Source organism: Pteronotus mesoamericanus, unplaced genomic scaffold (genome assembly GCF_021234165.1).
Source record: "Pteronotus mesoamericanus isolate MK-2021 breed Mesoamerican mustached bat unplaced genomic scaffold, CSHL_Meso_final contig_101, whole genome shotgun sequence".
NCBI classification, from domain to species: domain Eukaryota; kingdom Metazoa; phylum Chordata; class Mammalia; order Chiroptera; family Mormoopidae; genus Pteronotus; species Pteronotus mesoamericanus.
In genome coordinates, this window is record NW_026555001.1 from 78260 (window position 1) to 104467 (window position 26208).

Genomic DNA, 26208 nt, shown 5'->3' on the forward strand with positions numbered 1-26208 from the left:
AAACCCCAATTTTCCATTATTCTTCTTCCATATCTTTAACTATCAATGACATTGCCAATTAACATGTTATAAATGAGTAAATCTTTTTTTTTTTTTATCAAGTCTTTGAGATGGTTTAGGGGATTAGTGCCTGAAGTTAAAGTAGACAAATGTTTACTGAATTTTCTTTTCTTTCTGTAGCCACATTGAGTGTGCCTGTTGTTAGTAAGGCTCTTTTAAGGTAGCAGAATTTGTTCACAGCCTCTCTGGACTTTTTATTATTCAGAAGAGTGATATAATAAACTTCAAAGTCAAGTTATAGAACTAGGTGTGAGAAATTAATTGGTCTGTAAACATATTAAAATGTCTGTAATAGATAAGTACTGCTTTGAACCTGTTTAGAACTGTTTTTTGGAGAATGGAATTGACGAAGCTAAGGTGTGCTGGGTTTGGTATCCACAAAGGTTAACTCACTTTGTTTTGAGGCAAAAGTTCCATAGTCTGCCCTCTGCAAATTCATATTCATAAAGAGAGACTGGGAAAGAATGACTAGTGCAGATTTATCACCATTCCTGAAATGTCAGTAACCCAACGTTGTGTACTTATGTGGAAGGCTAGCTAGTTATTATTCTGACATACCAAGATTTAATCAACATAATTTACTACTGCAACCAAGCAGTCATGATTCTATTAATGACATAGGCTCTCTAGTTTAATCCATTAATTCAATAAAGTCACATATGATAGGAATCTTTACAAGATATGAGGAAACACAATACAAAATGGTGTTTTTATTTGTAAGGTATTGAGAAAAGACTCATGGAGTAAAATCATTGTTGAGCTGTCTTGAAAATTTAGTATTCACTGAAAAGTGGGGGTGGGGATCATGTGGGAAGCAAGCTATTCTAGGTGTAGAAAGCATAATTCTTTCACTTTTTCATTTGTCATTACTAAATTGAACACCTCTGTACCAACCACTGTGATACAGATGCCAAAGATTTAATGGTGAATAAAACAGTACTATATCCAGGAAGTTTACAGTCTAATGGAATGGCACATCGTAAACAAGTCTAAATGAAACTAAAAATGGTTTAGTTAAGCAAGAGATACTGTAAGTTAAGGCTAGAGAAGGGGCAGGGCCCCAAATCACAAGGCTTTTTCTGTGTGCAGTATATGGAGTTCAGACTATATCTTAGCAAAAGTACTTGAGGTGGTTAGTGGTCAGTACTGTGAAATACCAGATGGGTCAGCTAACCTACAAAAATAAAAACGTTTCACATCTTTATGGAGCAGAGAAACACTAGTTCACAACTAACTGTAATTCAGTGTATATAAGGTTTTATAGGAGTAATATTAGCTAATACTTACTGCTGTGTACTTGTACATGTATTGACTGAATTTAATTCTCACAACTGTATGTGGTAGGTGATATACCCATTTTACAGATAAGGAAACTAGAGACAATGACAAGGTAAGTTATTCGCCTACTCAGCACTAGTAGTAGTCATTATTTGAAAGGCCCAAAGTCTGATTCCTTGGCCAACTCAGTAATTGTTAAACTTTCAGAAGAGAGAATAATAAATTTGATGGAAGGAAACTGAAAACCTCCCAGAGGAAATGACATGAGAAAGAAAGAGTATAGGACATCCCAGGAAGAGGAAATATCTAAACCCAAAGGCACTGGGGATAAAAATAATTCACAGCATAGGTAAAAGTGAGATGAAGTAGCTTGGGGAATATTTTGAAAGGCTTTAAATGGCAAGGTAATTTAAAACTTTTTATTATAAAAGTTCCTTGAGCAGAGAAGGGGACGTGGTATGAGTTGAGAGACTGGAGTAAAGGAAATTGATCAGGAATCATAGTAATAATGGCCAAACATAATCAGGACTTCAACTAAAACTTGAGGATACAAAGGTTCTAAAAATGCTTCAAAGGAATTAATTTTAATTCAGCAGTGTTGAGTAAGAATCAACTATGTGCTAGCCACAGGGGATAGAATGATGGGTAAACTAGACATGGTCCCTGTAACCATGAAACTTCTAAAGTTTACTGGTTAGAATGGTTACCTGCAACTTTTTTTGTATTTTTGGCTAACCCCTACCTTAAGTACCTGAGTTGCTGTGAACTTCCTTTTTGCCTAAAAAATTCAGTGAATTTTACAATGCAGTAAATAAGAAACTTTAAAAAAAGAAAAGAAAACCCTTCAATACCACCCAAATTTGTTATATGCATCAGCCTTAATCTAAGGAAATATTTTATTATAGGTCTCCTTGAAGAAAATGATATTTTCAGGAATGCTCAAGCAGGTGTTCTCATCAGCACTAATAGTCATCCAGTCTTAAGGAAAAACAGAATATTTGATGGATTTGCTGCAGGTTTGTATTTTCTTTTGTTACCTGTAGGGTTTTTTTTTTTTTTTTCTGTTTTAGTGTATCTCTTTTGCTTAGTAACTAAAGGCATGACAAGTGTGCAAAAGTGGGTGAATGCCTATTAACAGTTCCTTGTGAGAATACCTAATCCAAATTCTGGATTCTTCCACCATAAGAAAAACTTACGAAACGTTACTTGGGATAGAATAAATGCAGACTACGTACTGCTACCATTAGGAATACAGATAAATTAAAGCCTATGGCCTCACAAAGTTTTAAAAATCTTGGTAAGTGAATCCAAGTATCATGCATAATGTATTTCAACTTTTTGCTAGTGAAGACAATACTAATATTCCAAAAAATCATCTAACTTCTCTTCAATAGCTAAACCAGCTGTTACCTAAATGTGTTCCTAGGCACTATCCTCCTCCTAGTTTGCAAAGAAATTCTGTAAAAGTAGTAAAACTAAGAACCATCTTGTATCATACCAACATACTGGATTAACAGTGGAAACAATGTTAGTCATTAAACATTTGCACTTTATTCCCTATTTAATATACATTTGATATAAAAGAACCAGTTTACTATATTTCAGGTTTCATTTAAGAAGCGATGTAAAGTGATGCATCTGCTGTTTAAATTTTACTTCAGGTATTGAAATTACAAATCATGCGACTGCAACACTAGAAGGCAATCAGATTTTTAACAACCGGTTTGGAGGCTTATTTTTAGCATCTGGTGTTAATGTGACAATGAAAGGTATGTTGGAGTCTACGTTCTGCCTATAAATACGTGGAATAATCATCAAAAACCACTGCTCTTTTGGTAACTTGATTTCTTCTGTCACTCTAAAAAGTTAGCAACAACTCGATATTATTTTCAAAGAAAAGTTTTGACTTCAGTTCTAGTTGCAGTACCTTACACAAGGAAACCCATTTCTTTTCTGAGCTTATTTACTTCATTGATTAGCCTCTTGACTCTTCAGTTAGAATAACCCTATAATTTATATTTTTGTCTTTGTCCTCTAGAATTTCACTTTTTTTTTTTTTATTACAGATAACAAAATAATGAACAATCAAGATGCCATAGAAAAGGCTGTTAGTAGAGGTCAATGTTTATATAAAATATCAAGCTATACCAGCTATCCCATGCATGATTTCTACAGGTATATTTCTCTAAATTATTTGAGTCTGGAAAAGGGGGGAAGATTTTTTTCCCTTATACTGGCAAAGAGCTAGCATTTTGAGATATTTTTATTCCCCCTTGCATGTGTGAGCCAAGGCACAGTAAATTGGGTATTTGCCAGTGGAAAGACAATATAATTAAATTTTTGTAATTTGTCCACATTTGAGTTCTAAAATCAGTCTACTTAAGGATCCTGTGTTTGAGACCATAAATATGGGGAAAAGTATAAGACAGTGAAGTGTTCCCATACATTCCAGTTACTGAGTTTTGACTCTCCACATAATTGTTTTAGTAGTACTTGATAGTAAAATAGTTGAGTAACATATTCAAGAAAAATAATGTAAACTTTTGCTTTTTAGATGTCACACTTGTAACACCACAGATCGAAATGCCATATGTGTGAACTGCATTAAGAAGTGCCATCAGGGACACGATGTAGAATTTATTAGACATGATAGGTATGTAGCATACTTGCCTGCTCAATTATCCAATTACTCCCCCCCACTTCTTACTTGCCTGCTCTATTCCTACCCTTCCTAATTTTTGGGTTTTCATTTTGCTTTAGGTTTTTCTGTGACTGTGGTGCTGGAACACTGTCTAATCCTTGTACATTAGCTGGTGAGCCTACACATGATACAGATACACTATATGACTCTGCTCCACCTATAGAATCTAATACATTGCAGCACAACTGAATTCCTTAAGAAAAAAGTTCTGCCATTCTAACATCATAACTTAAAACATTTTTGGAAGAAGATTTAAAATATTTGCCCATGCTACAGGAAGAGACTGTATTAAAAATGGATACACGAGGTCAGTTGACACTATGAAGCTGAAGCTACCAAAAAGAAAGTGGCAATATATTGACTCAGGATCTCAAAGCTGGGTGTTTTAGCATTACTGTGTAAAAGACTTGAAGGGACAGAAGTGAAGAAAAAATAAGCTGCAATTTTGTACAGATACCAACTTCTGAAAAAAAGCTGGTGTTTTTACAGCTAGCATTGAATGCAGTCCAATTTGCAGTAGAACTCTCTTCAATAGACAACAAGCAGCTTTGTTGCTGCCTTTATGGACATGGGTACCAATTGCTTTTTGTAATATGGTAAAAAATGTGAGCTAGCACTTCTGCATTTCTTTTGATTTTTTAACATGTATTCAGATTGAGAAATATGATTTTAATGCTTTAATCTCATGTAGTTTGTTTTTTAATTTCAAGCAGAATCTTACTGTACTTGAACGTGCCCTGTTTTGTTAGCACACCTAGACTCGCTGTAATGTACTCATGTCCCAGGATGTACGTTCTTTCTATGAAAGAGAAAACACTAACCTTAAATTATATCCAGCAATGTTTCTGGTATCCTTTAAGAAAAGTTAAGACTATTATTTCCTTCCCTTCCCTGTGCAGCATTCAGAATCACCCCTAGAAAAGTGAGTGTTTTAATGAGACTTCCTAGGAAGGGATGCACTGTAAAACAAAAGTATTCTTGTAACTCAGTTTTGTGAAAGGTAAAAACTACTATGTTTTAAAGTACACTTTAGAAAGTCTCTTCAAAACAGTCCTGTATTTGAACTCTGTTCATAAGTTTTTTTTTGAACAGTTTAGATAAACTGCTGGAAATTAAAACAATTTCCTGCATTAAGCTGAGACAAGTATATATACAGCCCTATACAGTTTCATAGCTTCCCTCCCCCATTTATGTGTATTGGTGACAGTGGGTATAAAACAGCCTGAAAGTGTATGCATGTACCATAACATCTAGACTTAATATATTGTGAAGTATTCAATAACCATTATGTAGAAGGTAGATAAGAATTAAAAGGGTTTAATTTCCTAGAAAGAAAATGGAAAAATGGTCATTTTTAAAAAATAAAGTTTATTAGATCATAACGTTGTCTGAATTTACCACCTTTGTCAAAAAAGTGAACTCAAGGCTTCCGATGTAGTCTATAATTCCTCAATCATAGTCAACAACTTATGGACAGCTTCAGCATCTATAGTCGACCTTTCACTAGCCAGGCAAACTTCCCTTAAAATTAAAAAAAAAAAGTTTTAGTTCACATTTTTCAGTGTGTCATCCATCCCTCTTAACTATTTTAATAAGTTCTGCTGCATGGCAAAATTATGTCCAATTATAATTACCGAAATAATCGCAGTGATTTAGTTATCTTCTCAAATTCTCTTGCTTTTCTATGTCCCTTTTGAATAACCTCCTCTGGAAGATTAGCAAGCCTTGCTGCATTAAAACCGTAACTTTTAGGACAAGCTCCCTTAATGAATTTATAAAGGAAGGTAATAGTCTCTTGACTGGGATCTTCACATTCATTTTCTACCATGCATGCCTAAAAATGAGAAATACTAGTTATACTCATGTGCTAGCAATGAAGTACCCAACTTGATTCTCTCAAAAACCTAATCAACTTCTGAATAAGCAGTTTGCACATACCATGTGTCCTAGGCGCACTGCAACATTTTGAGAATAATCTTCAACTAATGAATGGTAGTGGGTAGAAAACAATGTACGACACTTTATATTCTCAGCAAGTTCTTTAACAACTGCACTTGCTATTGCTGTCCCATCAAATGTTGCTGTACCTCTTCCTATGAAAGTGAAACATGTATAAATTAGAATCCCCCTAAAAAACATGTTCCTCATGCAAATACGGGGTAGAACAATATTACTTACAAGTATTCTGGCCGTGGCCAGTGTGGTTCATTTGGTTGGAGTGTCGCCCCACAAACAAAAGTTGTGGATTCAGTCCCTGGTCAGTGTGCATACAAGAGGCAACCGATTCATTTTTTCCTGCCCTTCCCTCTCTTTCCCCTCTCTTTAAAATCAGTGGGCACATCCTCAGGTAAGGATGAAAATTAGGCCGTTTAGCCAACTAGGTCTGCTTAGCCCTTGGAGTGGTGGTACATTTCTTTTTAAGAATACTGCTCAAGTAACCAGTGGATCTTCAAAACTTCCTATTCTCCTTAGGTAGTCTCATTATCCCTGTATTATAGCAATTTGAATAAGATAAATTTAATAATCAAACACTTTACATTATCTCATCTCCAATTGTGGGTCTGTAGCACAAAGTTGAGTCCATTCACATTCTTTTTTTAATAATTTGTTTTAAAGATAGCCTTCAAATGGAAATTTTACCGTCTTACCTAATTCATCCACAAGCACCAGAGAATGTGCTGTTGCATGTGTAAGTATACTGGCAGTTTCACTCAATTCAACAAAAAATGTACTTTCGCCTTAAAAAAAAAAATAACAAATGGGTGATCATTTAAAGCATCCTATTACGACAGTAAATTCATCTTTTAGGTTCCTGTTACTTGCATTTATAATGAGCTGCCCAGTTGTACCAAAGGTTAAATCTCATTAAAGAGATGATAGTTATTTTAAGAATTTCATAGTGTTTTCAATCAAATGCCTGAAAGCATTTTACTTCACATAACACCAAAAAAGAAAGAAAAATCAAATAATAAAGCCTTTTACAAAAAAAATCTCACCTGACATTATTCTGTCTGAGGCACCAAGTCTAGTAAACACTCTATCAATTGGTGTGAGCCTGCACACTTCAGCAGGTACATAACAACCCATCTGCGCCAATACAGCCAACAGGCCAGCCTGTGTGAATTAAGGGAGGAAAAGGTCTTGTATGACTGGTGTTAAAAACTATCATAAATACACACATACATACACAAAAGACAGACAATAAGCTAAGCTAAACATTAATCTTCCTTAAGAACCATTATGTAGGTAGGATCAGTTAGTTTAAAACACCTTCACAATCCTAAGTAGTAAAAGTGAGGCTTAGGACCTAACTAGTTTTAAGATCTCAGCCTGCATACTAATCTACTACACTACTGATTCTCAATCCTGGCTATACAGTAAAATCATTTGGGGTGCCAGAAGTAACTCCAGTCCAAATGGATTCATTTCAGATGATGAAATTCTCCCTCTACATTTTTGTTGAGTTCTCTATGTGATTTTATTTCTGATTAAAAACAAAAAGCCCTTGCTTCAACAACACAGATACTAAAATTGGAACAATACAGTGAAGTTTAGCATGGCCCTTGCACAAGGATGACATGCAAATTCATGAAGTGTTCCATATCTTTGTAGGTTGAGAACCACTATATTGCCTTTCTCAAGTTAGCAACTGTAGTGAACTTAAGTATACTATAGCACAGGTATACAGAGGAGTCAGCCAGCATTTCCCATCCAGGGCTCAATGTCTTTGTCACATTATTGGCTTTTTCCCTACAACCCATTAAAAATGTAAAAATCATGCAGACCAATTTCTGGTATAAAGTGAAGACAAAATACATTTACTGTCTTCCCCCTAAAAGCAGTTCCCAACAGTTACTAGAGGTCAAGAATTTTATTTACTTTTATAGATGATGAGTAAGTCTGCCATGGCTCTTTTGTAAGAGTTCTTACAAATGAGTCTAATTGAAAGACAACCTGCAACATCTGCATTATTTTTGTTCATTATGAACACATCTACCTTCAGAGGAAATGAAATCAAAAAGCTTATAAAGAAATCATGACCTGAAACCTTCTTTTCCTTAATATATTCTTCCCTTAACACCAGCGATTTGATTGACGAGAAAATACAATTTCCAATTTTATAACACAAGAGTTTGCCTTTCATTCCTTAAGTCACTGATTGAAGTCTGTGTAATTCATGTGCTGATAAAGGATCGTCTAAGTGTTTAATACATTCATTTTTAAACTGTTAATGATTTTCCTTAACAAAACCTTAATAGTAAGTTTACCTGTCTCATGAGTGTAGACTTGCCCCCCATATTAGGTCCAGTAACAAGCACACAATAAGCTTTGCCATTTTCCTCCTCTTCCTCCTCGCAGCCTATTACAATGTCATTGGGAATAAACTCATCTCCAAAAAAAGTCTTTGTGATGCAGGGATGGCGTGATCCTTTAAGGTCTAAGAAGACAGGAGTGTCTTCTTTTGGTGACAGAATTACTGGACGACACATAGGACCATCACCCCCTCGACTGTAGTTAGCCAAGCACAGTAAGACATCTGTTAAAGAGAGAGGAAAAGTGAGGTTTCATCATTTGAGGTTTCTTGATAATCACAAAGACCCAACCTCTACAAAATCTGTTCCAAAAATGCTTTCTCCAGTGGAAGCGGTGTGTTCTTCCTTTATTGGCAGATACAGCAGGCAGTTAGTGATATCATTATCATTAATTGCACAGTACAGTGCTTTCATTAACTGTAAATGAACCCCGAGCCTAAGTGTTTTATGTGGTTTCATTATAGAACCTATAATCCTGAAGCTAACACTTCCCATTCTGACAATAGGTACAATCATAAGGGGAAAATAAATTCACCAATTTTGAACACCGTGCTGAGGGAGATTTTAATATTCCCACCAAACTGCTGTATTGGCTTAAGCACAAAATGTGGCACAATTCATAAAGATGCTTTTCTGGACAGTTAGGGTTCAGACCACAATTATCTTACAAATTTGAATAGCATTAATTTGGGTTACAAAATTTGGGTAAACTCTGTGTGGTAGCTATATTTAAAAAAACAAAAACCTAAACTGTAAAACAGCAAAGGCTCCAAAAAGTTGACCTTAAAATATAAAAGAAGCTGAAAAGGTTGTAAATTACAAATACATCAGTCAGGGCTCTTAGAAATCAATTGCAGGGATGAAAGCGACAATTTGGGCTAACAGAAAAAGGGAAAATTAAAATCTTTCGAAACAGGCGTTCACTAAACGAGATTCACTAAAATATAAAAAGTGCAGAGGTTTAAAAAAAAAAACAAGTGATGGGTCAAGGATAGTTTTAGTGTTAAACAGGCGATTAAAAACTATTCAAATACTAAAAATTCATTTGGAAGTTGTCTCATTAAAAGTACTTTTATTTTTATATTTTATTCAATTATTTAAGAATGAAGGAAAGTTAGAAGCCTACTTACTAATAATGGAAAGTTTCCAAGGAATGACTTCCATGACTATGGACAGCCTAGTCATTTTATTTTGACTGGTAAAGAGGCAAGTGTATTTTGTACTTGTCAAAATATACAGAACCGTGTTGTGTTTAGGGATATGCACCAATGGATTTTACCTCTTACTGCACAAGTGGATTACACGACATCACTAACAAAGGCCTTAGGAGCAAGCTTGTTGAAAATCTTACCCAACACTGCAATGCACTCTACAGCAGCCTGCCAGTTCTTGTAATTTTTATCGAAGTTATAGAATAGTCGCCGCATGCAATCCTTCAATGATACATCTCTCCGTTCTTCAGCATTTATCAGATTAGCCAGCTTCTTCTCAATAGTTTTGGTCCAGTATCGTTTACAGCCCTTCTTGGTGGACTTCAACTCATATTCTTCTGGCAAATTATGGGTGATGAAATTCTCTGGAATTTCCAGCTGGTAACGGTTCCTTCCAATTCCCCAATAGACTATGGTCCTACAGCCAATTCTACTGCGCTGTTTCTCCAAGTATTCCAAGAGGCTCTGCTCATTTTCTTTTATGTCAGCAAGAGCTTGGTCATAATCAGAGTCAAATCCTGCTTTGGGAGTAATCAGTCCAGTCTTTCGAGCCTTTTCATGGTCAAAGGCAGTATCCCATCGGTTCAGTTCTACAGTTAAATTTGGAAAACGGCCATCAGGATTTTTCGTCTGCAGAGTAATGACCTGCTTAAGGATTTTAGACTTAAAGTCACCAATGAATTCTTCCATAATCCCTATAATTTTACACATTACTTTGAATCCTTCCAGAGCAGAAAGAAAATCAATAATCTTTTTTTTGCTGTAGGTAGTTTCTTCATACATTATAGCCCTACTATCTGGGTGGTTCTGGCTCTTCAAGGGAGAGCCAACATTATGAATTTTACTCAGTAGTCTCTCAAGGTCTGGAAGCTTCTTTAGAAGGTCTGCAAGCTCAGGGATTTTGTCAGGCACAACCATTAGGTCTTCAATAGCATCCAGACGATCATTGATAGCAAAAGGGTTACACAGCGGGGCACATAGCCATTGCTTTAGGAGCCGCTTACCAAAAGGAGTATGGCAAGTATCAATCTTTTCCAGCAGGGTACCTTCGGTAGAACCGTTTGTTCCATTCAGAAAAATCTCCAAGTTGTTTAATGTCACAGAATCAAGCACCATTCGTTGATTGGCTTTAGAAAAAACAGCACCAGGTCGTGTAGCATTGACCATGTCTGAATCCAAGGGTATATATTCTTCAAAATTAGCCATTGATAAAAGCTCCTGATCAATAAGGCATTTTTTGAGGTAGAAGACACAACCACCTAGAGCAGAGAGGGCCAATTCACTCTTCTCTCCTGGTGTCAACCCAATAGAATCAGACTCTGAAGTCATACCCTTAAGCACCTGGGGTAACATCACCCCACTATCCTCATTTAACTTTTCTGTAAAATATCCTTCTTCAAGGAGAGTTCTCAAAGTTTTGGCTGCATCCCAAAACTGGGAGCCTGGTATTAGAGCTTCTTGAAGAGAAGAGGATAATGAACCCTTCAGAATCATCTTAGTTTCTGTTGAGAGATTTCCTTTCTCAAACAAGACTTGTACTGGAGGGTAATGTGCCACTAGAGTCCTAAACCTGGAACAGTGGCGATCATCTGAAAACTGACCTATGAAAAACTTTCCCAGTGAGGCATCAACAAAGCATACACCATACACTCGAGTGTGGCCAGAAGTATCGTCCTCTTTTTCTTTGAGGCTAAGAAGATACTTACTATAGTTCTCAGACGGGTCACCTTCCAGCACACTGTATGTCTGTGTACCCTTAGTAATGATCCTACAAATCTCCCTCCTCACCACTTTATCATGCTTACATATATGTGCCATCTTTCGGCATCTTGCCTCCATCATTTCTGGCGTCTCGGTCTGTTCCACTCGTGCTACTTTGTAGCCTTTCTGGACCAGAGAATCTGAGTATCGGCCAAATGCAATTTCAGGGAAACCAGAATGTGCCCAGTTGCCTTTCATGAATACCAGCCCTAGTTCATTGACTCCAATAAGAGCATCCATGTGGTACAGCTCATAAAACTTCCCCACCTTATAAAATATGACAAGATCAAAGTTCTGAGACTTAATCTGCCACCACTTCCTCATCCCAGGGGTACAGGAATTAAGGAAATCCTCAGGCACATAGAGTGTAGATGCATCAAAATCAGGATGATCAGGTCGCCTCCTGTGCACATCTCTTCTCTTTTCCTCCTTAAGCCATTCTAAAGTTTCATGATACCAGACAGTGGGGCGACTACTATCATCACATCCTCCACTAATGTGGGCTTGGGATTCAGAATTTTGAGGGGCAGAGAAAGCACACAAAGCACTCTTGGTTTCCGACGAAATGCCAGTTGCTCGTTTGGTGACTGGGGGTATTTCCTTCCTTGAACTTTTCCTTTTGAGAGAACCATTTCCAGTCACCATTCTCTTCCGCTTTGGAGCAACTTTGACAGAGCTGTGCAGGCTTTCACTGTCACTATCCCCCAATCCACTGCTTATTTCATCACTGCTTCCTTCTTCCTTAGCATCTGGCTTGAATTCCACATCAGAGCCACCGATGTCACTCTCAGAGTCTGATATAACTCTTCGTTTTTTAATTTGTCGGCTACTTCGCCTAGATCCTTGCACCTTAGGTGGCACTTCCTCTTCACTCTCAATTTCATTGTCTTCTTCACTCTTATCTGATGCATAAGTTGCACCTACCTGTCAGGCAAGGAAAGAGCATTTAAAAACAGAGCAAAATTTAGCCCTGGCAGGTGTGGCTCAGTGGACTGAATGCCAGCCTGCAAACCAAAGGGTCACCAGTTCAATTCCCACTCTAGGGCACATGCCTGGATTAAGGGCCAGGTCCCCAAGAGGAGGTGCACAAGAGGCAACCACACACTGATGTTTCTCTCCCTCTTTCTCCCTCCTGTCCCCCCTCTAAAAATATATAACAATTTCTTTTAAAACAAAGCAAAATTTGAAAAATTACAGTATTGCCGTGGAATACCTGTCAGGATGCTGAGACTTCATATACCAAAAGAAAAACCAACCTTCAAAAATGAGAATTTTCTTTCTCAAGGAATATCAATGTTTCACCTAACATTAAAGCAAGTATCATTAAATATTAGTACTTCTGTCATGACAGTTCTATACAATAGTGATGAAGCATGACCACATACCAAATACCCCCAGGTGATGCATTCATTATTATAGCTGTAGGAATAAAATCTTTAAATCTCCCTCTTATCTTCCAGGGTTACCTCTCTTGAACAGAAAACATATTATGAAGTTTACCGTTTTATACATTCTTTAGTATAATAAAGCTGTAAGTAATCAATACCAATTCTAGCCTTTGTAATCTTCCACAAACCAACTGTATCTTCTTGGACAAGGCACATCTACTTATCATGGACCTCTCACACATGTACAGGCTAAATAATCACTGTAGTCACCACCTAGTTCTAAGCCTGATTAACGTCATGACCCCCTTGGTCTCATCCTCAAAATTAAAAACTTTTTTATTTCTCTTAAAATACCAATTATATTAACTCGCGTATTCCCTCATCTATAAGACAATAGAATAAGAGATTAAAAAAAACCAAGCTTATAGATGAATCTCTTTTAAGCACGTACCTCATTAAGTTCCTCAATTAGGAATGTTTTAAATGAACAAATTGTTTTAAATGGACAAATTATTTGTTCACTTAACAAGATTTAATTCACTCAATGACCATTAACATTTGAAACCAAGGTTATATAAACTCCTATAAAAATTTGAAAGAAAAAAAGCATGTGTGTATTGAGTACTTAAGTATATACAGATGTAAAACAAGAAAATATCACTTTCACATGCCCCCTGCCCCTTTTCCCATCACCTTCCTAGCAGAAATAACTGTCTGCAGTGTCTCACCTCCATTTCTTCCTCCTCTGGCTCTGAGGGCTCATCACACACTGCCAATTCAAGCCTCTTAACCTTGTCTTTATTCAAGGCTTCATCTGCACGTTGCATTGCTCTGAGTATTTCAGGCTTTGCACTGTAAAAATGACCTCCTTTCTGGGCTTCCTTTGATTTTGAACCTAAAAATATTCATTTATAAATAAAAACTGTTGGCTGGATAGTTTGGTCAACCTACAACACTTGTCCAAATGAACAAGAATGATGACAATCGAACATTAAATTTTTATAGATAGATCAATAAAGCCCACAAGGAAGGAATCTTCGGGGTAAAACTACCAGTGGAATTGAAATTACCTATTCTACCTCCTTGAGCTTGCATCACCCAGAACCACTTAAGTCTCTCTTCTTCTAATCAACTAGGTACTGTAGCCCTAAACAAATAGTAAGGCACACCTCTTGGGGTGAGATATGAGATGTCAAGGGGTTTGTTCTGAGATCCTTTTTTAAAAAAATTACTTTGGGAAGGCAAAGACTACACTGTCAGTTAATGAAGCTATGATATTAAAAATAAGTTTGTCCCTAAGGCAGTAAGGATATATTAAAAAATAACTATAAAGTAAGGGACCCTAACATTTTGAGAGGGTAACCCAGTTCAGACTTAGAATGTATTAATTACTTTCTTTCCCAAAACAGTAGCTCTGCTTTAAAGTAAAACTCTTCCTTTATTCGTTTCATTTTAAAAAGCTGTAATAGCCCTGGCTGGCATGGCTCAGTGGGTGCCACTGGCCTGGGGACCAAAAGGCTGCCACTTCAATTCCCAGTCAGGGCACGTGCCTGGGTTGTGGGCCAGGTCACCAGCTGGCATGTGAAAGCCAGGTGGCATGTGAGAGGCAACCAATCAATGTTTCTCTCGCACATTGGTATTTCTCTCCCCCTTTTTCTCCCTTTCCCCTCTCTAAAAACAAATAAAATATATTTAAAGCTGTAATATTATATGACGCTTCACTGAGCAAAAGATTAAGATCACTAGTCTAATGGTACCAAATTAAGTTCTTTTCTAGAGTAATAACTAGAAATGTCTGTTTTCTTCTGCCCAGATATACCTGTAATTGGAAAACAAATCAGCATCTTCCTAAATTGAACAGATCCAAACTTCTCATTATTTCCTTCTTCTGTATACTAAAGCTAACAGGACATCCTAAGTTTCCAAGCAGCTTTTATGGCCTGCCTAAAATAAGGCTGTGTTTTCCTATTTCTCTGAAAAGCTGCACCAAAGCTACAAATTACAACAGTCAAAATAATTCCCAAAAATCCCTCATGAAAACCTATACTATGCAATTCTAAGGACTGCCCCCCAATACACAAAAAGGACTTTATTTTATCCATGCCTCTCTGCTGATTTATTCGCATACATGTTTTGCAACAATTTGGAAATTTAAAGGCCAAAGAGCTGTATGCATAGGGGTGACTTTAGAAAATAATAACAACATAAACACAAGCTTTTTGATCTCTTTTTGAAGTCATTTTGCCAAAGTTGTGTTTAGAATCTCAAAATTACTCATGCAAAAAGACCTCATTCATCATCTACTCCAACTCACTCATTTTATATGAATAAACAATATCAGAAATAAACTACTTTGGTTGGCCAAGATTATACAGCAAACTAGTGGGGAAGACAGAACCAAATTTCCTGATTATCTTTCCTTATTTCACATCAGGTTTCCATGTAGACTTAACTTTCTTCAATGATCCCTCCCCACACCCTGCAGGATACGCACTATGACCAAAAGGCATGATTCCCAGATATTTCTGGGAAACTCACCGTTGTTCTGATTCTAAAACATTAAGTTCAATGATGTCCTAGCCTGGAAAGTTTGAGGGTAATGGGCAGGACATGGTCATGCTTGAGTGCTTCACTGTATTAAGCAATCATACTGTTCATGCTCTATAGAATTGAAGAGATTAACAGGGTGCACGCACCTAACCGAAGTGAAGCTATACATTACTGTAGTCTGCTGGTATCAGTGATAAATACGGCTGGACCTGGGAAGAAGTTAAAGTTCCAGAAGTCTGATGTGAAAGTGAACTCAGATGTGCTCATAGGTGGATTTTGAAGGCCAGCTAAGTGTATGTCTCTAACTCTCCCAGATAATGTTGTTAATCCATATGCTATGTATCCTGATTACACTGCCTTTCTTTTTGATCCTTTAAGATAAGAACACTGTTTAAATTACCCTTTCCATGTCTGAAAATTTGATACTTCGGTCCAAGTCATAAAATCAAATTATGAAATAGTTTTCCTTTTAGGGCATGATATTGCTGTAAGTCACTCAAAGGACACAAAAGTTCCACTCCACACAACAAACTAAAAACTAGATGCATCTTATACCTTTCTCCATGCTAAAGCATTCATCCACCACTCCTGCAATTGAACGAGGTAAAATACGCTCAGTTTCACTCTATGGAAGACACTGGCACTTGTGCTCATGTGTACAGGCTCCCTCATTCTCATACATACATGCACATGCACATACTCTACACCCCCCTCCTGGGAAGTAACTCTTACCTGTATATGGCTTTAGTAGCCTTCTGCTAACCCAGCCCCTTGTTGGGCTGTCATCAAAAAATTGTACATGAACTCGGGCAGACTTCCCTTTCTCACGGATGAATGTTCCATCAAAAGGGTGGTTGTAAACCAGGCAAGGCCACCAGGGGTAACCCTCCATCTTGGCCCAAACCAAATCACCTGGTGAGAAGTCGCAAGGACTGTGGCCAAAAGGAAACACAACTTGGTTAATATTTGGTTAAGTTGTATTAAAGGTAATTACCTATGAACAAACAATTCCAAAGAAGGTACTGTTAAGATTCCTCTGAAGCCTTCTGGCATCAATTTTCAAACACAAATTCTAGAGTTAATGATTTTTTTTAAATCAGAGTTTCACATTTTTTAAACATAAGCAGATATCACAATATATAAACAAATACAAATATAATGAACTCTAGTATTAAGGTGAGAAACTTTCTCAGAATCTTTCAAAGTTTAAAAACTATAGCAAAATTCTGGTAGATTACTGATTGCAGGACAAGGTATGCACTCGTACATTGCTCTCCAAATTAAAAGTAACACGTATGGCCTGGCTGGTGTGGATCAATGGACTGAACACCAGCCTGCAAACCAAAGGGTTGCGGGTTGGATCCCGACAGGATACATGCCTGGGCTGCAGGCCAGGTCCCCAGTAGGGGGTGTGCAACAGGCAACCACACATTGATGTTTCTCTCCCTCTCTCTAAAAATAAATTACCTAAAAAAAAGTCACACCTATACTACAGTGTAGTATATTTTCAGAAAGTGGCTCTAACCACAATATTAATAAAATTACAAGTATATCAACCATGTAATTTGCTAATTATATTAGATGCTACCTCACTAGACTTTGCTTGTGCTCTCCAGTTAAGCTCTATATTCCAAATACTACAAAAGGTACCTAGCCCACTACTACCCACCCGCTCCTAAAAATCTAGTTTTATGAAAAACCTCATGTCAGCAGGTAAGTGCCCACCAAAAATAGCAAGTATGAGTACAAATGCCGACAGAAACAAAAACAGATTCAATCTTCACAAAAAACTGGTTTAGCCCTGAGGCTTCCTGAAAAAGGGAGGGGAGAAAGGGGAGGGGAAGGGCAGGGGTAGAAAGAATCTCGCTAACAGGCTACAGAAGAGTCCACAAAGCTGATAAACCCTGCTCCTGTACTATATAACAAGATTTTCTAGGCCTGCTTAAAGGTTTTTTTCACTGAATAACTACCAAAATGAGCACACTACAAACAATATTTCAGACATTTTAGAAAAAGTGAACATTATTAGTCAAGTGAGGCCATTTTATTCAGGCCCAATCATGAAACTAAAGTATTCCTTTCTTCAAAATATGTGAGTGTAGAAACCCCTAGCCTAGATAATTATAAAAGAAACAAGAACCAGAGCATGACTTTGGCTGGTGTTTGTCTCAAGGGCCTTGAGAGTAAATAGAGTCTTTCTCAATTTATAGACATCTACAGCGACCTCCACAAATTTGTGAACACTGCAGTCAAGCTCACCACATAGGGCATCTTCAAACTGAAAGCTCTCTGCGCCATTCAAACTTCTTACCATAGCTTCTTCCTTACGAACAGATCCATTAATTAGCAGGAGACAAAGACCCTTATCACTGTGCACAATGGTTTGTTTACAAGCCTCCCTATTGTCAAGCAGGCTTTCCCTTAAACTCAGGCAAGTAGCCACTTAACCACAAAGCCTATCACAACTGGTCTCAGAAAACCAAGCTTTGTCTCTAAGTAGCTGAGAGCACCCCTAAAGCTGTTACTTCTTTATTTATGCTGCTAAAGGAGGGAAATAACCATTATTTATATAAACACACTATGTATTCTGAGTCTGAACTTTTGGAAGTTGGACAAAGAAAGCAAATACACGTTATGTCAAGGAAGCGTTTTTCTAGCTATATAGTCTTGAGACATCAGGCTTCAAACTGTGTGCTGGCCACGGCAGATTTTTGTGACGGGGTTTTGTGAAGGGATACCCATCTGCCATCAAGCCTGGTTGCCCTTCTTTAAGGCAATTAAATCCCTTGAGATGGAGACTCAATGTTTTGGTGTGTACAGAGCAAAGCCTTAATTCCATCACTGGCCAGTTTGGGACAGGTCCTCCCCTGTATTTGAAATTACTAAATATCTCTAGATGAACCCTGAGACTAACCAGTATGGAGGTTTACAAAGCGTTCTTGGCTTGCAAAACTGAAAGTAACTTTTTCTTGCCTGTGTGAACTGAGTTACATAGATTGAAAGAACAAAAGAAGGGCTCAATTGGATACCAGTTTTTTACTACATACATGTCTATAGAGGTTACAGATTCTCAAGAATGGAGTTACTGCATCAGCAACTCTGATAGGAAGGCACATCTTGGTGCTCTATCAAGTTCAAGGGAGCAAGATGCCCCAACCCAGTGAAATTCTATTTTGGCTGGTAGGAGGCAACGGAGCATTTGCAAGAATCTAAGTTGTATTAGGGGATCCCAAGGAAATTAAATGAATAAATCAAAATTCCTGAGCAAAAAAATGTGAGATAGCCACACCTGCCTCCTGAAGTTTCTCTCTATGCTCAGTTAAGAGTAACTCACAATTCTGAGATCTAAAGGACATATGGGGGAAATTTTTTTGTTTTATATCTGTAACTATACCATGTAATAAAATAGTAGTTTTAACACAAACAAGTTAATCATTCTAGTTTTATGCCAAAGGAAAAAAACCCAAGCTTTTAAAACTGCTGTTACGTTAAAACTGTCATTTCTACAAATACAGTGCAAACTGTAAAAAACTGTTCAAAGTTCTCACAAATGATTAGAAAACAACCCTCTCCAAACAATCAATTTTAAAGTTTAATGTCTAAATTTATTTCAAAGGCAAATGTACACTGCCACTAGAGGAAAAAAAATTGTGAAAAGCTAATTACAATCATCAGTTTTAAAATAATTTCATCTGTAAAACTAAATGTTATAAACTGAACTGTTTAAACAAAAAATTTGTTTTTCAATACCACCTTACCCTAAATATAACCTTATATTTACAGAATCTTACACAAAACCAAACTTCTCTGCTGTTAAGAATTGGCAGTGTACTATAAAATGCTAACTAGAAAATTTAGACATGGTTTTCCTCCAGTGCTAAAAGGGCTTCAGAAAAAGTAACTAAAAATTCTGGCCTAAGAAACACTGGTTTCAAGCCACAAAGAAAACTAAGCAAGTAATAAAACTAAAAATTGTGGCTATTTCTCATTAAAATCTTTCTTACTGCTAACCAAAAAAAAATTTTGTTTATTAATTTTTGTGTGCAAACACTGATTCTAAGGGTAATTTTAAAATTTTATCCTTAGTACTTGTGCAGTTTCCAAAGGCCAAAATAAAAGGAGTAACTATGTCCATGCAAAAATTCCAACTTTTCCCCACCAATGCTACTGTATCTTAAAATATGTAAATATAATGTAAATGTGAAATGACAGTTGGAATGTGCTATAATTATCTGCTATCTTTCACACATTGGTCCTTGTAAGAGCAAAACAATTTATAACATGACATATACACCTGGCTCTGCTTCAAACTTTCTTTTAACAGTCATATTAACTTTACTGTATTTTAACATTTGGCTATATTTTCTGACAATCTTAACATATTTCATTTTTCATGCAACTAAGAATGTATTAATAATAACAAGGAGCATCTAGCCCCATGTAAAGGTAAATCCAATTTGAAAATATCTGGACCTTCCCTGGCCTGTGTGGCACAGTTTGGTTGGGCAATGACCTGAAAAGCCAAAGGTTTCCAGTTGGGTTGCCAGTTGGATTCCTGGTCAGGGCACATGCCAGGGTTGCACGTTCAACAGGACGTGGCACGTAAGAGAGGCACCCTATGGATGTTTCTCTGGCTTGTCCGTGTTTCCCTTTTTCTCCCTCCCTTCCCCCTCTCTAAAAATAAATTAAAATCTTTAAAAATATATATATTTTTCTATATCTGGGCCAAAAAGTCACCCTACATCTACGTATTATATTAATTACAATGAAAAATACATTGGCTCTTTGTAAAGCCCAAACTGAAAAGCCAAAATAAATATTGAACTTATATTATGATATACTTATTCAATTATGACTTTACAAGTGTTTTAAAATACATCCTACATGTCTGACATACTGAGATTTTAAAGACAGTGGAAAAAAAGAAAATCTGACAGCTCAGAAAAACAAATGTAAAAGCCTTCATACAACCAAAAATAAGTGACTTAGTAAAGCTAAGCATACACTGAGCCTATCTTTCAAGTTTTGCTTTTAAAATCGCACTATTTTTATTTTCTCTTTCGTCCATAACCTTGGTGTTCATTACTGATTGTGCCCAAATTCATAAAACATTTTGACTATCTACTTTTTAAAACATAAATCAGTAGATACCAAAAGCACTACTAGAATTTGCTTCTAAACAAAAAACTGAGTTTGTCCAACAAAAACTAATGTATATGAACACTGAATCACCACAAATATGCTAACACTCTTCAAACCAAACTACCGGTGTATGTGTGTGCTTATACCTTTCGAGGTGGACTATTAGAGCAGACTTCCCCTACCCTCAAATAACTAAATGCAGTACTGACCAAAAAAAAAAAAAAAAAAAAGGGAAGTAGTAGTAATAATCAGAGCAATTAATTCCAAGGCTCCCATCATACCTATCCATCTACCGGTACCTCTACCTATATACCCTGCTTTCAAGGCTTCAGCTTAGGTATCTGTGGTGTTTCCCATCACTTATACACTAGGTCTAAGGTGACTATATAAATTATCCAAACTAGCCTCTAATACTGTATTTCCTAAATAATATCAGAAACCAGGGTTCTTTGGAGAATTAAGTCCATGTCTTGAAGCAGAGAAAACTGAGAACTGTCATCAGAATAAAAGAATATTTTCAAAAGTTAGTCATAAAACCCAACTTGAGAGGCTCCCACTGTCCCAATTATTAGTGGACCATCTTTTTAAATACCTGTTTTAATTACATCAATTAAAACAAGTTAGGTCTGTGAAACTGAGTTCACAATGATATTTTTAAAAGCTTGAATTCTTTTCTCTTACATATATTAGTGTGACATAACTAATTAGTGTAACAAAATATTACTATAAATAAGTATATGAAAATTCTCAGGAAATGCACCTACAGCTAGGGTAGATAGTTACCTTAACTGAAGACTCAAAACTTTTCAGCTGACAAACCACTTCTAGTCTACAAATGTCATTACCCATAATCAGCAGTTATCAAAATGAGATTATGAAAAAGGAACTAGCCATGACTTTTTTCAAAAGCGAGATTGAAGTAGTCAGAAGTCTTGCTCCCAGCTTTGTCAATTATGATCTTAATAAACTACAGAAAAACTAAATATTGAAAAGCAGGCCCACGGCCCATATATGTTCTACTTTTGTCATAGCCATTTACTTCAAACTGATGTCATCTTGACTCCCTTCTCTTTCATCTCCCATAATCTAAATCTTCATCAATGTCTGCCTACTCTCTCACTTCAATCTCTCTCAACCTCTTCTAAGTCCTCCCTATCCTCACTGCCATTACCCCCATCCTCTCTCCATAACCACAGCAGGCTCCTAAGTGGTCTCCCCCACCAAATACCACACTTTGGCCAGGATGATAGTTCTAAAACATCACTCTGCACCCTATGGATTTCTTAGTAAAACCTACAGAAGTTAGCCATATAGAAAAAGATTGACAAATTCGACATTACAATTAGTAACTTCAGTTCAAAAGATCTCATAACCTGAACAAAAGGCCAACGCAAGATGGAGAAAGACTTTTGCCATCACACATAACTGACAAAGAATTAGGGAAAAAACAGGCAAAATACTTAACACATGAGCACAAGAGGAAAGCTAAGTAACATTACAAGATGCTCACCTTCTGAAAAATACATCTGAGCCCTGGCTGGTGTGGCTCAGTGAACTAACTGAGTGCCAGCCTGTGAACCAAAAGGGTCAGCAGTTCGATTCCCAGTCAGGGCACGTGCCTAGGCTGCTGGTCAGATCCCCAGTAAGGGGTGCACAACAGGCAACCACACATTGATGTTTCCCTCATTCTACCTCCCTTCCCCCTCTCTAAAAATAAATAAATAAAAACTTTAAAATAATAAAAATAAAATTGAAAAACTAAAATGGAGGGGAAAATCAATGCTCAGTCATTTTTAAAAAGATTTACTTATTTTTAGAGAGAGGGTAAGGGAGAGAGGGAGAAAAAGAGGGAGAGAAACACAGACCCTTTGCCTCACACCCCGCCCCCGACCCCACCCCAACTGGGAACCTGGCCTGCAACCCAGGCATGTGCCTTGACTGGGAATCAAACTAGCAAGTTTTTGGTTCACAGGCTGATGCTCAATCCATTAAGCCACATCAGCCAGGGACTCAGCTTTTAAAGCTTTCAAGTGAACCTCAGAAAAACTCAAAAATGTCTTTGGGGCCCATCAGCCTGTTCATGACTAGATCCCAGCATACCTTCTCCATGGCTTCCACGTTCTCTCCTTTGTAGCCACAACTTGCAAGACCTTTTTCCTCCTAAATTGACTTCCTAACATCCCCTCCCTCAACCTCACTGCAGCCTGGCTATGTCATACATCATCTGGGTCTCAGCCTAGAGAGCAGAAAGGCTACACTGATCAATACATGCCCCCTCCTCCTCCCAAAGCACACAGAACTCATACACTCTGCTCCTGCTCTATTACTGCCTTTTTGCTTGTCCTGTTCATTATTATACCCAGGATCCCCAAGGCCTAATACTGTACCTGGCAGAGTAGGTATGTGAACATTTGTTGAATGAAGGGTGAATGAAGGCTCAAACTATATACAGGTACTGGAGAGTTCCTTGAGAGGCCTAGGATCAAGATGGAGTACCCCAGAAGATGTTCTAACTAACCAACTGAGCAGTTGGTTAGAGCATCGTCCTGATCCGTCAAGGTTTCAGATTTGATCCCACAAGAATCAACCAATGAGCCCTGGCCAGGTAGTTCAGTTGGTTATGACATCCTCCTGATAGGTAAAGATTGTGGGTTTCAGCCCGTCAGGGCACATACAAAAATCAACCAGTGAATGCATAAAATAAGTGGGTAGAACAAATTGATGTTTCTCTCAAATCAATTTAAAAAAATAAAAAAATAAAGAAGCCTAGTATGAAATGTGCATCTTTCTTGGATATTCTGGAAACAGTCCCCATAGTAAGAGGTCAAATGTAAATAACGCTGTGCTTTTACATTGTTTATGCTTTTACAGGTTTCCTGGGGTGAAACCTCAAAAAACAAACATGCTTTCTCCCTCTGGAGAGTAAGCCCATGCTTTTCCCTACCCTCTCTTCTTCCCCCCACACATGTCACCTTTGCTGTTCTCTCTCATAAACTCCAGGGACCCTTTCTTCTGCCTCTGTAACCTGTGACCTGGGCCTATGCAGCCCGGTTGACTATCTGTTACCTTTCTAAATAAATTTACTCTGACAATTTGGGGGGGAGGGGAGCATATCCTCCCTACTAAGTACTAAGCACAATCATACAATAAATGTGTCTGTTTAGCATGGATGCAGGAAGAATCAATTCATGTTCAAGTAAACATTATAACACCATGTACTATTTCTTTCTTTCTCTCTCTCTCTCTCATCTGTTAAGGAGGATGCATTTGTAGGGGAGGAAAAATTTTTTTCCCTCTACCTTTCTGAGTTCTTGGCCACGACCTTCTGTAATAAAAGATTAACAAGAGAAAAGCAAGCAAAAGCCTATTAACAAGCATACCTCCTGTATACATGGGAGATATTAAGGAAAACTGAGTAACTCCGAGACAGCCCAACTCACCCTCACCTTAAATATCACCTGGAGCTAAAGACAAAAGAAAGATGGAGGGGAAGTTATGGGAGGTTACCAGGAAAAGAAAAGTTAACAAGGGTATGGGTTGTTATGTAGATTTAAGTTAGTACCTTCTCCATTAATGAGTTTCCTGTGATTTAGAGTCATCCTTCTCTTTTTGGTGCAGAGAGGGAGACACCCTTACAAATGGAGATTTCTTTATAAATGTACATTTCCAGCCAAGGCTGGTGTGGCTCAGTGGATTGAGCGCGTGGGCCTGTGAACCAAAGTGTGTAAAGTTCATTCCCAATCAGGGCTCATGCCTGGTTGCCGGCCAGGTCCCCCTTGTGGGGGGCTCGAGAAGCAACCATATAGTGATGTTTCTCTCTCCCTCCCTTTCCCTCTGCCTGGATATAAATAAATGTACAGAAGAGTAACTACTACAGTTTTCAGAGTTTTTCTTATGTCTGCTCCTTCTCAAAAATAATCAGCTCAAAATAATCTTTATGCCAAAGAGGCATATTCTGGGTAGGCATATCCTGCTACTCTTCCCGCAACTATATACACTGCCCTAAAGTAAAGGGTTGCTTAAATGAGGGTAGAATTATAATTACACTTGGACTTGAAAAATCTGTAGGACGCCTGTAACTCAGGACATTTCGAATCAACTATTCAGAACCACTAACCAACTCTCTGATCTTGGGAGTTCTCTACAAATTCTGAATCTCTATTTTCTTCATCCTTTCAACGGCTACCATTACACTTTGCCCAAAATACCACCTGGGATACAGTAAATGCAAGCTTTTCAAAATTTCACTCTACTCTGACAAAAGGGCAGCTAAGCCCTGGAATAGCACTGAACTGCCCAGAAAACAGTACGCTTGCAGGCAGGCTTCCCCACAACTGCTATCATTCGTCCCTGCCCAGGGTCAGATCAAGTACTTAGGGGACTCATTCTCAACTCTGAAAAAATTACGGTGCCCCATCCTCCCGTGGGCCCGTCTGAAATGGTGCACTTTCATAAAATAACATTTTATTCAACTCGACACAATAATTCCACGTGTGTAAAAATTAAAAGATTCTCAATTTTTTCACTTGTTTTGGTGTACAGCTATCAACCTAGGGGGATGACCCAGGAGGTCCCAGCACTTTCAGCTCCCATCCAAACCCCGCCCCTACAACGCGCAATCCTCAATGGGACCAATCAGGCCCGCACGTCTTGCGGTGTGACACCGCCCTCCCCCTAGCGCCGCGCGCGCTCCGTTAGAGGTCCGCCCCACTCCGAACTCCTGCACAACGCAAAACCCAAGCCGAGGGCCCCCCACCCCCCAAATCAACTTGGCGTTGGAGCCTCACATTCAAAGTTCACCGAACGTCTACTGGAATCTTAATTCATTATCTCAGCTTTGAAGGAGAAACATTCTGGCATCCTGGGAAGCCGCGCACCCACACCCGCCAGGATGCCAGCGTTCATCCTCGGGCAGGCACTTTTTTCCCGCCACCCCTCCCCCGCCCCGGGTACGCAACTGGCAGGAATCTGGGAAAGCTCCTTTCTGCCCCATCCACAGTGCTCCTATCTCCCCCTTCTTCCCCAAACCCCGAGCGGCTTGTACTTTCCTTAACCCAGCCCTCCAATCTAGCGGAGTGCATCTCCTCCTCCCAACTCTGCGTTTCCCGTCCCCCCCTTCCTCCCAGTCTATTTCCTCCTGCGTTGTTTACAATCTACACCCCCAATGCTACAAACTCAGTCCCGACATTCTTTCAAAGCAAATGTGCAACCCCACCTCTTCCGAGCCCAGGGCCTGGCCGCACACACCCCAGCCCCCGAGACAAGCCTCTCTGCCCTGGGCCCCGGGCGTCCCGCCGCCGTGCTCTTGCCTTCGACCCCCACCCCCACCTCGCTACCTGGAGGGGACCGCAGGCGCAGTCGACCTCTGTAGCCCTCCGTTGAGGTCCCTCGCCTCGGGGGGCGACGCGGAGCTCGCCAAGGGCCCGGGCCCAGGCCCGTCCTCGCTCCAGGCCGCATCCCCGCTGGGGGAAGAGGAGGCCCTGGTGGCAGCGGCAGCGCCGCCTTCACCTGAGGCCTTGACCCGGGCCTTGTTGGTATTATTCAGCGCCGCTGGAGACTTGGGGAAGAAGCTGTACAGCGTGCTCTGTCGCGACATAGCGACAGGCGGCAAGGCCCAACGGCCCTATCGGACCGAGCGATTAGAAGCACAGGATCCACCGCGCGGCGCCTGCTGGCGGGAAATCTGGGGGGGAGGTGCGCGATGCGCCGGAGGAATACTGGTCCCAGCCGCCAATCGGCAGGCACCTCGGTGTGCGCGGGCGGTGTCTAAGCTGCGCGCGCCCGGCCCCGCCCCCTCGAGGTTC

The 26208-nt window shown here is 38.8% G+C and overlaps 2 protein-coding genes and 1 non-coding gene across 5 annotated transcripts in view; 2 read left to right on the forward strand and 1 right to left on the reverse strand.

Moving 5' to 3' along the window:
- FBXO11 (F-box protein 11) overlaps positions 1-5421 on the forward strand; it is an 83674-nt gene extending 78253 nt beyond the window's left edge. Inside the window, exons 19-23 of the mRNA XM_054566857.1 lie at positions 2244-2354; positions 3000-3107; positions 3405-3513; positions 3893-3991; positions 4099-5421. Of these exons, the coding sequence (XP_054422832.1) occupies positions 2244-2354; positions 3000-3107; positions 3405-3513; positions 3893-3991; positions 4099-4228 (557 nt within the window). The 3' untranslated portion in view covers positions 4229-5421. The remainder of the gene's footprint in view (positions 1-2243; positions 2355-2999; positions 3108-3404; positions 3514-3892; positions 3992-4098) is intronic.
- Positions 5412-26208, reverse strand: MSH6 (mutS homolog 6). Of its 3 annotated transcripts, XM_054566840.1 has the most exons (10): positions 25741-26206; positions 15995-16194; positions 13441-13607; positions 9704-12248; positions 8308-8576; positions 7036-7153; positions 6688-6777; positions 5978-6132; positions 5674-5873; positions 5412-5560 (listed from the first exon to the last, which is right to left on the reverse strand). In XM_054566840.1, the coding sequence occupies exons 1-10, from the start codon at positions 25998-26000 to the stop codon at positions 5479-5481; spliced, it is 4086 nt and encodes a 1361-aa protein (XP_054422815.1). In that variant the 5' UTR covers positions 26001-26206; the 3' UTR covers positions 5412-5478. The 3 variants fall into 3 exon arrangements, with proteins under 3 accessions (XP_054422815.1, XP_054422820.1, XP_054422823.1); XM_054566848.1 differs by lacking the exon at positions 5412-5560 and having other exon boundaries at positions 5696-5860; positions 25741-26208; XM_054566845.1 differs by lacking the exons at positions 5674-5873; positions 5978-6132 and having other exon boundaries at positions 5470-5560; positions 25741-26207.
- On the forward strand, positions 7545-7647 carry LOC129068093 (U6 spliceosomal RNA). Its single transcript, XR_008528894.1, has one exon. It is a non-coding gene; the product is annotated as a U6 spliceosomal RNA (small nuclear RNA).